Genomic DNA, 12,136 nt, shown 5'->3' with positions numbered 1-12,136 from the left:
TCCCCTGTCCATAGTCTTTTACAAGCAGGAACACTAGCGAAGGTGATATGGTAGCTCTGTTTTAGTTCTTTAAGGACCCTCCGTACTGTTCTCCATTGTGGCTGTACCAATTTACATTCTCACCCACAGTGAAGAGAAAGGTTCCATTTTCTCCACACCCTCTTCAACATTAGTTATTTGTAGACTTTTTAATGAGGGCCATTTTGACCTGTGTAACATGATACCTCATTTTAGTTTTAATTTGCATTTTGCTAATACTTACTAATGTTGAGCATCTCTTTTTGTGCCTTTTGTCCATCTGTATGTCTTCTTTGCAGAAATGTATGTTTAGGTCTTCCGCCCATTTTTTGAGTTGTAGGAGCTGTTTGTATATTTTAGATATTAATCCATTGTTGGTTGAATCATTTGCAAATATTTTCTCCCATGCTGTGGGTTTTCAACAAATGACGTAGAAGAATGGTTTACTTGAGAGTAATGTGAGGATAACCGTGTGACTGTGACTGTTAACCTCCATCATTATAATTTTTCATACTTGAAACCTCTTGCCTCTTTAAGACATGCAAAAAATATATATATGTGTGTGTGTTTTAAATTTTGCATTCAGTTGTGATTTCCTACAGCTTTCATCCGTTTAGTAATAGCTCTGGTGATGCTTTTTCACCCAAGAAGTCCTTAAAAGGACATTCATGATTATAGTAACACACAAAAAACAATAGGAGAACATAGCGCAGGGAAAAATATAAACGAGAAAGGAAACTATTTTGCCTACAGAAACACACATTCAGCTATCTGCATTTCTCATATTATTAAAAATATCTTTGCTTGGTTGAAACCATTTTGTTTCCATGCTAACTTCTCATTTGCTTCCCCTGTGAACTTTTTAAATTCCAAGTTTGGCAGCAGTTTTGTTTTCCTTGGAACTGAGTACTGTGCAACATTCTGTTAGCTAAAGGCAGTGATGTAGAAATTGATTATTAAAAATAAAAGAGGAATTTATTTCATAAGGATGAAAATTAGTGTCAAGGAAGTTAGGATTTTCAAAATGCTTTACATAACAAATTATGTTTCTTGCAAGGAAGTATATTTTGTTTCCTGGGAATAAATTTAAGCATCTTTTTACCCATCCTGATTAATGGGAACTGAGAATGAAGGAAAGGTATACAGTTTTAAAGAGAATTCCTTCTGTTTGCCATGTGTAGTCATAAACTTGGTGACCTATATGTCCTCAAACATCCTGGTTAGATGTTTATTAAAATATTATTACGCAGAGAATTAAGAAGCCCTATATTCTTTATCAAACAGAATATATTTGAGTTTCCCATTTATTATTTATGTTTTAGTCTTACTTTCTCTCTCTCTCTCTCCTGTAGTTTTAGAACTTTTGTATAACAGATTATAAAATCAGAATTCCTCCTCCAAAAAGAGTATCATATCATATTAATAAACTTTCTTTCTCTTTTCCCAGAGTGCCCTAGGTATCATACTGCTGTTCACTTATCTTGAACATTTAGTCCATATAAATTCAATTGCAAAAAGAAAAAAAAATGATTCCACAAATTCTACTTCTGTTCCTCATTGTCAGTGCATGATCCATTTCTATCTTTCATCTAATCACATGATAATATCAAATGACTACATTGGACATCTGCACCTTAACACTGATTCTGCCTATTGATTCAGAGGATGTTTTGACTTTCTCACTGGTGTGACATCAACATCAATTTGCATGGAATTCTGTAATTCATTGACTCACGATGCAAGTTCTCTTCTTCAGTATTTATTATAACTAATTTTTTTTTCATTTGTCTGATCATTAGTAAAGAGAGTGGGGCTAGGGAGGTATCGCTGTGCTTTCTAAAACTTATAGTCTACGGTTCTGCTTTAATGGGAATACTAATAAGTGGTCAAATGCTTCATTTTAATTTAAATAATCTGTAGTATTAAATAAGTCAGGCAGTTTTTCATACTATGAATAGCTTTTTAAAAAATGATACTGAAAGAATGGTGTTCATTTTAGTCTTGGATCCATGATCTGAGGGCAGTGCTGTAAAGTAAATAATGTAAACAGTGTAAACATTTCAGATGCTATCATCTATGAATATGAAGCTGATCCTCACTCAACCCTCACCTGTGCTGGGTATTCAATGATCTTGGGAAGGAATAGAGCCCTGATAACCTGACAAGTACCCCCTCCCCCGGCCAACCTCTTTCTCAGCACTTAATAAACAAACGCGAGAAAATACTATAGTAAACCTCATACATTCAGCACTGAAATAATGTTAAATTTTGGCTCAAATTACTTTAATGAAAAATATGTTTTTAATGATAAAGCCGCTTGTATGATTTCCTCAAGTCCAAAGGGACAAAAATCTTTGTTACTTTCCTTTCCCTCTCTTATTGCATGTCTTATTGAATAGAGGATATTCCAGTATCTCATTCACTACTTCAGAATTTATTATTTTTAAAAAATTTTGCATAGCATATAGATTACTGTAACTTTTAATTACCTTTAAAAATGTAGTAGCAGTATCATTTGGAAATACTACCACATGCTTGGTCAACTCAGATTTTTAAAAAATATTATAATAATTGTATTAATTGGAATTCCCTGGTGGCTCAGATGGTAAAGAATCTGCCTGTTATACAGGAGACCCAGGTTTAATCCCTGGGTTGGGAAGGTCTCCTGGAGAAGGGAGTGACAACCCACTCTAATATTCTTGCCTGGAGAATTCAGTGGACAAAGGAGCCTGGTGGGCTACAGTCCATAGGGTCACAAAGAGTCAGACATGACTGAGCAACTAACAAACACAAACACACACACACAATGATAAGTATATAATGATACAATGAAATAGAATTCCTTTGGCCTAAATCTTTCTCATTAGTCTATTGCATTCTGCAAGGAAATAACTCTGTCTGATACATAACACATTTAGTATAATTACTATTTTATAGTTTATTTTTAAAAGTCAGAGAGTGAAACTATTGGAAGTTTATAAGTTTTAGTTTATAAATTATCAAATTCTCTTCTGTTGTAAGTGAAGACCCAAAGGAGTCACATTTGGAATGTTTTTATTGTTTGACTAAAAGTTGTCTTTAAGAGAGTTAATGGCAGAGAGCAGTGAATCCCAAGTTTTTCTTTAGTTCTGATCTTGGAGAAATGTTATGTTCTTCACTTAGCACCTGTCATCATTAAATATTCTCCCTTAAATTAGTATAAGTGGATTACAAATTATGTTTGTTATTTATTTACTTCTTTTTATTTTTATACTCATGCGTAGGCACCCCACTCCAGTACTCTTGCCTGGAAAATCCTATGGATGGAGGAACCTGGTAGGCTACAGTCCATGGGGTCGCTAAGAGTCGGACATGACTGATCAACTTCACTTTCAGTTTTCACTTTCATGCATTGGAGAAGGAAATGGCCACCCACCCCAGTGTTCTTGCCTGGAGAATCCCAGGGACGGGGGAGCCTGGTGGACTGCCGTCTATGGGGTTGCACAGAGTCGGACACGACTGAAGCGACTTAGCAGCAGCAGCAGCAGCATAGTAGAATTTACCATTACCCTGCTAGTTTAAATTCACTAGCAAGAAGATGATGGTCGTAACAACGTTTTATAAACTGTTTTCTTGTGAAGACCTAGACAAAATAGTGAGAGAGGAGAAAGTAAGCCTTCTGCTTAAAAATCATTTTTCTCTTACCAGTCTAGTACCCAAGTTTATCATCTCTTTATAGTTGCCAAAACAAGCATCTCATTTCCCTATTATAAATCAAAGTCTCCCAAAATTTCAGTAAGATGACTGAAATGTGTCAATTATTTTGATAGTTCTAGTGAGTAATTGATTAAATATTCTTACTTTATGTTCTGAATCAGACTGTTTCTTTGATTAATATTTAATCTTATAATTAACTTTAAATTAGCATTAATGAATATTTACTGGCAGATGTATGCCAATAAATCTACAAATTGAAAAATTAAAGCATTAAGGACAGATCACCTAGGCAAGCATTCAATTTTACGTGATGACTATCTTTGTCTAATTCACCCAGGATTGTGTGCTAGCCAAACTATACTTAAATCATTACAGTAATTTCAAGGCTTGTAATAATTGACTATCTTATTAAAAATGAATAATTATACCATGAGCATTTCTCATGTAACTTTTAAAGCTTCTAAAAGTCAAATTTTAATTGCTATATTCTTTTCTTTTATATACTATAATGTTTTGAATAGCTCCCCTTATGTTGGACAGCACAATGTAACTACCAGATTTTTACAATTTTATTTACTGATCAAAGGGTGTGGATATTTAATAGTATATAGTATGTATTAAAATTAACATATGTTGTGTGTCTGTATAAGTGTGTTGTATATATATGCATATATATCTCAGTATGTATGTTTTCTATATAATAACAATATGTGTATATTTATCTCCCTAAATCCTCACCTAATATTCAACATAAGCAATTTTCAAATAAAGTAGGCAACAGTAGTTTTTTTTGTTATTGTTTATCCTGAGTTTCTTTCACTTCTAATAAAATTAGTTGTTTCCCATAAACCTCTTGACTTGATATTTATTGTGTAAATTGTCCTTATCCTTTCTTCCAGTTATCTACTAGGGTTGTATTTCTTTAAAATGTGTAGAGTTTTTAGTGGACTGAAGATGTTATTCTTTACCTACCATTTGAATGGTGAAGTCGCTCAGTCGTGTCCGACTCTTTGCGGCCCCCTGGACTGTAGCCTACCAGGTTCCTCCATCCATAGGATTTTCCAGGCAAGAGTACTGGAGTGGGTTGCCATTTCCTTCTCCAGGGGATCTTCCCGACCCAGGGATCGAACCCAGGTCTCCCACATTGGAGGCAGACACTTTAACCTGTGAACCACCAGGTTGATATTTTACCAGTATGACATTTGTGAAGGCACTTGAAGATTTCAGGTATCCTGATCAGTTGATCTGACCTTTTTTTAAATTTGGAAATTCTTTTTTTTATTCTAAGATAGTTTAAGTATTTGTTTTCATTTTGTTCTAATACTTACAGTTCAATCTTTTTAAAATAACTCTTTTTATCTACTGCTTTTAATATAGGTTCAGCTCTATATTTTTTCTTTTTTCCATTGATTGAATAATTCATCAAAAACTCATTAATTTTTGTATTTTCTTTTTCACGTTTTGTTACTACATGTACTTGAATTGAACTGTCCACTACATTTCATTCATTTATATTTTGAGTTATGAAGCATTATCCTATAATTTGAATTAAATTTTAATATTTAAATATGCTTTAATAACCACTAGGGCATATTTATCCCTTCTGATATTTTGATTCTTAGTTTATTCTCTCAGATAAAATTTGGGTTCTTTTTTTCAATATCTTTTAAAAATGAAAGCAACTTTTTATTGAAATTGAGTTAAACCTATAAATTTATTTGGGTAGAAATGAACATAATTTTATTGAACTAACTTCTCAAACAGGAGCATTTTATGTTCATCAGTGAAGTTTTACCATTTTCTGTGTATGATTATCAAACATTTCTTGATAATGTTCAAAAGCATATTACTTTTTGTTGCTATTGTGAGCAGTTTCTTTGTCTTTTGTAGTCAAAGTCAATGCAATTGAATAGAAAAACTAATATATATAAACATGCTTTACAATATGTCTTGTTAGCATGACAGCTTCTTATTGGTAAGGAGTTCTTTCAGTGGTACACATGACTAGTGAGTGACTAGACAGAGAAATGGAATTTTATTCCTCTTGGTTGATGCTTGCATTTTCTTAATATTCTTCATGGTAAATGTTATTTTCAGCAAATAAATATCGTGATCTGAAGCAAAGTAGCTCAGTGCTGTTACAACTCTGGAAATAACTTGATAATGTCTTATAGTCTGTGTTTTTATAAAAATCTATATTTATAAAATTGGGGGTGTATTTCAGATTAAATAATTTTTGCTCCTTAGAACTCTTATATTTTTGTCATTTATAAACACAGAATTTAAAATTATTGAAATATTTTGGCCTTCTGGTTCTTATCATTTCTGACAGTAGGCTAGGCTACACTAGTAGATTTCTGCAAGATGTTTTGTTAATAAACTACAAGCTTAATGCCATGTAAATAAAGCTTAACATGGTTTAACATCCCTCTAGAATGTTCCTGACACAGACTAGGAAAGCTGTATATTAGCAGACTTATTTAGTCACACAGTGATATTAAAATATCTTCAAAACAACGAGTAATTAAATATAAGGTATCAAGCCAGAAGTTGATTTTTTTTTTTCAATCTGTTTGCAGGACACAAGTTAACCTTAAAAATGCATTCTAATATACAGTAGGTACAGACAAATAATTTTTGATTCCACTATATAAGGTACTTAGAATAGTTAAATTCATACAGTCAGAAAGCGCATTGTTAGATGCAGGGGGTAGGGGTTAGGCTGGGGAGGACTTAGTGTTTAATAGGGACAGTTTCAGTTGAGGAAAGTTTCAGTTGAGGAAAGTGAAAGATTAGGCTGATGGTGAGAGTTGCAAAACAATGTGAATATACTTAGTGTCATATAAATATACAGTGAAATATGTATAAATAGCTAAAATAGTATGTTATGTGGCCTTTACCATAATAAAAAAGAATTTTTAAAAAGAGCTGTATTACTTTAGATATGTTAATTTATATTCGTGAGGGCTATTTAATACCTTACTGTTAAAACATAGGTTTCAAAAAGCCTGCTGCTGCTGCTAAGTTAGACACTTCAGTTGTGTCCAACTCTGTGCGACCCCATAGATGGAAGCCCACCAGGCTCCCCTGTCCCTGGGATTCTCCAGGAAAGTACACTGGAGTGGGTTGTCATTTCCTTCTCCAAGGCATGAAAGTGAAAAGTGAAAGTGAAGTCACTCAGGCATGTCTGACTCTTAGCGACCCCATGGACTGCAGCCTACCAGGCTCCTATGTCCATGAAAGAGTAGAAACTGTTGCCATGTAAATAGGTATAATTTCATTTACTGTCAAGAATTTGCTGGCAAGATTTTAATTTACTGGCAAGAATACGCAGAAGAACTATACAAAAAAGATCTTCATGACCCAAATAATCACGATGGTGTGATCACTCACCTAGAGCCAGACATCCTGGAAAGTGAAGTCAAGTGGGTTTTAGGAAGCATCACTATGAACAAAGCTAGTGGAGGTGATGGAATTCCAGCTGAGCTATTTCAAATCCTGAAAGAGGATGCTGTGAAAGTGCTGCACTCAATATGTCAGCAAATTTGGAGAACTCAGCAGTGGCCACAGAACTGGAAAAGGTCAGTTTTCATTCCAATCCCCAAAAAAGGCAATGCCAAAGAATGTTCAAACTACTGAACAATTGCACTCATCTCACACTCTAGCAAAGTAATACTCAAAATTCTCCAAGCCAGGCTTCAACAGCACATGAACCGTGAACTTCCATATGTTCAAGCTGGATTTAAAAAAGGCAGAGGAACAGAGATCAAATTGCCAACATCCATTAGATCATTGAAAAAGCAAGAGAGTTCCATAAAAACATCTACTTCTGCTTTATTAACTATACCAAAGCCTTTGACTGTGTAATCACAACAAACTGTGAAAAATTGTCCAAGAGATGGGAATACCAGACCACCTGACCTGACTCTTGAGAAATCTGTATGCAGGTCAGGAAGCAACAGTTAGAACTGGACTTGGAACAACAGACTAGTTCCAAATCGGGAAAGGAGTACATCAAGGCTGTATATTGTCATCCTGCTAATTTAACATATATGAAGAGTACATCATGAGAAATGCTGGGCTGGAGAAAGCACAAGCTGGAATCAAGATTGCCAGGAGAATTATCAATAACTTCAGATATGCAGATGACACCACCCTCATGACAGAAAGCAAAGAACTAAAGAGCTTCTTGATGAAAGTGAAAGAGGAGAGTGAAAAAGTTGGCTTAAAACTCAACATTCAGAAAACTAAGATCATGGCATCTGGTCCCATCACTTCATTTCAAATAGATGGGGAAACAGTGGAAACAGTGTCAGACTTTATTTTGGGTGGCTCTAAAATCACTGCAGATGGTGACTGCAGCCATGAAATTAAAAGATGCTTGCTCTTAGAAGAAAAATTATAAACAACCTAGACAGCATATTAAAAAGCAGAAACATTACTTTGCCAACAAGGGTCCATCTAGTCAAAGTTATGGTTTTTCCAATAGTCATGTATGGATGTGAGGGTTGGACTAAAAAGAAAGCTGAGTTCCAAAGAACTGATGCTTTTGAACTGTGATGTTGAAGACTCTTGAGAGTCCCTTGGAGTGCAAGGAGAGCAAGCCAGTCCATCTTAAAGGAAATCAATCTTGAATATTCATTGGAAGAACTGATGCTGAAGCTGAAACTCCAATAGTTTGGTCACCTGATGCAAAGAACTGACTCATTTGAAAAGACCCTGTTGCTGGAAAAGATTGAAGGCAGATGGAGAAGGAGATGACAGAGGATAAGATGGTTGAATGGCATCACCGACTCGATGGAAATGAGTTTGAGTAAGCTCTGGGAGTTGGTGATGAATACGGAAACCTGGTCTGCTGCAATCCATGGGGTCACAAAGAGTCAGACGTGACTGACTGAACTGAACTGAATTTGCTGTCATTACTATATTGTCTTGACCTTTGGGGCTTTCAAGGGGAACTAGTGGTAAAGAACCCTCCTACGTAGGAGTCATAAGAGAAGCAGGTTTGATCTCCGGGTTGGGAGGATTCCCTGGAGGAGGGCGTGGCAACTCACTCTAGTACTCTTATCTGGAGAATCCCATGGACAGAGGAGTCTGGCAGGCTAAAGCTATTTAATACTTTACTATTAAAACATAGGTTTCAAGTCTATTATTCTATATAAGAAGACTATACATTGTTGACATATAAAATAGGGATCATTTAATTACTGTCATTATTATATTGTCTTACAGCTCATGGGGCATTCAGAATGGGACCACAAGCGAGGGCCACGAGGATCACAGGTAAGTTTCTTTTCCTTTTTTGCATTTTGTTGCTTAACACGTGGAGCCATGACTTTTCTGAAACTCAAGAAATAAGGACAGAGAAGAGGCACAGCAGTCATGCCATTTGTTTTTATTTTACTTAGCTGTAATTAAAGTCTGGTTTCAGATCCCAAGGGCAGATATCAGTATATTCCTCTGAAGTGCTTTCTAGTATCCCAGATTTGTTATGTTCGTGTTCCTCTCAATAGAGATTTTATATTCATCTCGTCTCTACAGAATTTATTTTGATCAGCAACCTACTCTCTTGATTTTATTCACTTCATTTGATAATTTTTCTATGTATTTCTTCTTGTCTCTATCTTCCTGGTTTTGGTTAAATATTTTGAAATATAATCACATTAAACCCTGAACTAATTACAGATTTTATCTCTAAATGAACTGTCTTCATCTTAGGGAAATAGAAAGATGAAAGGACCTATTATTTAGGAAAAGAAACAAATTATAAACCTTTCTATATTACCAGACTGTTCTCATTGTCTTACTTTATGTCTTAGGCAAGGAGAAATCTTCCATGACGCATTTATGCTTTTTAATGACCTAATTAGACAATGTGGATTTGTTTTGCTTTCATAATTACTTTGCCTGACAGAATAAAGGCTGAATTTTACACTGAGAAAATTATCTTTCCTCCTAGGGTACTTTGTGAAGAAATAGAAAAATCAGTTTTCTCTTAGTTGTCTGCACTTACCTGACTGTAAACATGCCAAATAAAAGATAACACTAAAAATATGGTTAAGAGAAAGAGAATTGGATATGCAGTACTGCATATTAAAAATCATTTTGAAATATGAAATTCTCCCCAGTTTTACCAAGTTGACATGACCTGTGCTGTCATTAAGTTTTCATGGATAACAGCTTAATTTAGGTCACTGAGAAAGTACAACCAAGTCAGTCAGTTGTTTTTAGTGGCAAGGTTAATAGCTGTGTTTGCATTTTTGTCTGATATCAATTTGATGAGTAGATAATATAAATCAGTCCAATTAAATCAGCATTATCCAAAAGAATTTATACCTCACTTTACCTTACTCGTACTTCTCTATTTTCTCCAACAACTCGCCCTCTGTACCCATTTAATATTTTAAATCAGAATTTGCTGCCAGATTGGTAATGAATACATGGTAAATTATTTGTAATTCTAGATCTATCAAAGGTAAAGATGAGCACCAGCAAGAAACCCCAGGTTTCTGGGATAAGGGGGCTTCCCAGGCAACATAGTGGTAGAGAATCCATCTGTCAGTGCAGGAGATACAAGAGACATGGGTTTGATCCCCTGGCTCAGGAAAATCTCCTGGAGGAGAAAATGGCAACCCATTCCAGTATTCTTGCCTGAGATAGTCCATGGACAGAGGAGCCTGGCGGGCTACAGTCCATGGGATCACAAACAGTCGGACATGATTTAGCAACTAAACAACAACAATAGAGTATACCTTTATCTCACCTTGATTCTCAACTCAGATAACAATTCTCAAAGTCAAAAGCAAAAACAGTATGTATACATATAACTGATTCAGACTATTGTACGGCAAAAACCTACACAACATTGTAAAGCAATTATACTCCAATTAAAAAACAAATAAGTGTTTTAAAAAGCAAGAACACATACCCAAACATTAAAAAGATACCAATTACAACAGAATAGTTTATTTGGAAATTCAAGGTAAATTAAGCACAGAGTAAAATCTCTAATTCTAATTCCCCACCAGAGGGGGGAAATAAGACACTATATTTATGTTTTAGATCATTGATCTCTTCTTATCTTGCTATTACTTCCTTGAACAATATGTCTAAAGCCTTTCAGCCATTTGAAGGGAATTGCTGACTGCATTTGAATACAGACCTCTAAGTATTTTAAAATACCACAAGGCCTCATTCAAATACCATCTCTTTAGGAAAAGATTTAGTTTAATTGAAGACAGATTTTTGACCACTTACTATGTGGACAGCACTGTGGTAGGTCTCAGTCTGAGGGAAAACCGAGTGTCAAGTTTATTGTGTTCTGAGAGCTTACAAGGTATAGCTGGAAATAGAGCAATACTTGAGTAGATAATGTGCCTATAAGGCAGAGTGGTAGGTGTAAAATTAATTATATAAACAAAGTATAATTAGAGTTTAGGTGGGACAGATTGTTGATTTATGCCTAGTAGAAATGGGAAAAATGGTGTCTGAGGTGAGCCTTCAAGATTGTGTTACAAGATTTTAGAAGTGTAAAGAAGGAAAGGAAAAAGCCTGAGGAAAATGTCTGAATTGTCAAAGTGTGGGGTTGTTTGGATATGTGTGAACTTTCTTTATCACTGCTTTATAAAACCTGACTGGCTAGGGAGCGTTACAGGAACCCCTGTGAAGGAATGATCCAGAGAATGTCATTTTTTATTGATTAGATGAGGAAGAAGTAAGGAGGGTCAGGAGTTTGAAATCCTGTACTTCACAGATGAGTGCCAGTAACCCAGGCCTGTTCACAGGGAAAATAATAAGGTTAGTGTTCACAATGTTGAGTGAGAAGCAAAGATGACAATCCCCAAAGGGAATTTCAGATGGATACTTGAGATGCTGTTCTGGGCTCTGTAGTCAGATGAAAGGGCTTCTCTGGTGGCTCAGCAGTAAAACATTTGCCTGCGATGCAGAAGTCCATCTACAATGCAGGAGACACAGGTTTGATCCCTGGGTCAGGAAGATCCCTGGGAGAAGGAAATGGCAACCCACTCCAGTATTCTTGCCTGGGAAATTCCATGGACAGAGGAGCTTGGAGAGCTCCAGTCCATGGGGTCACAAGAGTTGGATATGACTTAGTAACTGAACCACCACCACAGCCAGATGAGAGCAGAAGATGTCAACTAAAGAGTACCAGACATACATATGATAATAGAGTTACATCAGGCAACAGATCCCAGAAGAAGAACATGAAAAGAGAAAAACAGAAGAAAGGCTGATTCTTGAGAGAGGCTCAGCATACCGAGCCTGGGAAGGGAGTTAAAACATACACACAGGCTCAGTGGAGACAGAAGAAGGAGAACTAATGCAGAATTGAAAGTAGTGAGCATGCTGACAAGCTACACTCAAAAGAGGGCTGAGACCACAAACACAGGTTCAAGAAAATTAA

General features: G+C 35.6%; 1 protein-coding gene across 1 annotated transcript in view; it reads left to right on the top strand.

Annotated features, from left to right (window-relative positions):
• PDE3A (phosphodiesterase 3A) overlaps positions 1 to 12,136 on the top strand; it is a 373,175-nt gene that overhangs the window by 219,602 nt on the left and 141,437 nt on the right. The window contains exon 2 of the mRNA XM_069585562.1: positions 8,947 to 8,997. Within this exon, the coding sequence (XP_069441663.1) occupies positions 8,947 to 8,997 (51 nt within the window). The remainder of the gene's footprint in view (positions 1 to 8,946; positions 8,998 to 12,136) is intronic.

This window comes from Ovis canadensis, chromosome 3, assembly GCF_042477335.2.
Source record: "Ovis canadensis isolate MfBH-ARS-UI-01 breed Bighorn chromosome 3, ARS-UI_OviCan_v2, whole genome shotgun sequence".
NCBI lineage: Eukaryota > Metazoa > Chordata > Mammalia > Artiodactyla > Bovidae > Ovis > Ovis canadensis.
The sequence above is the reverse complement of the archived record's forward strand: the minus strand, read 5'-3'. Positions and strand labels throughout refer to the sequence as shown.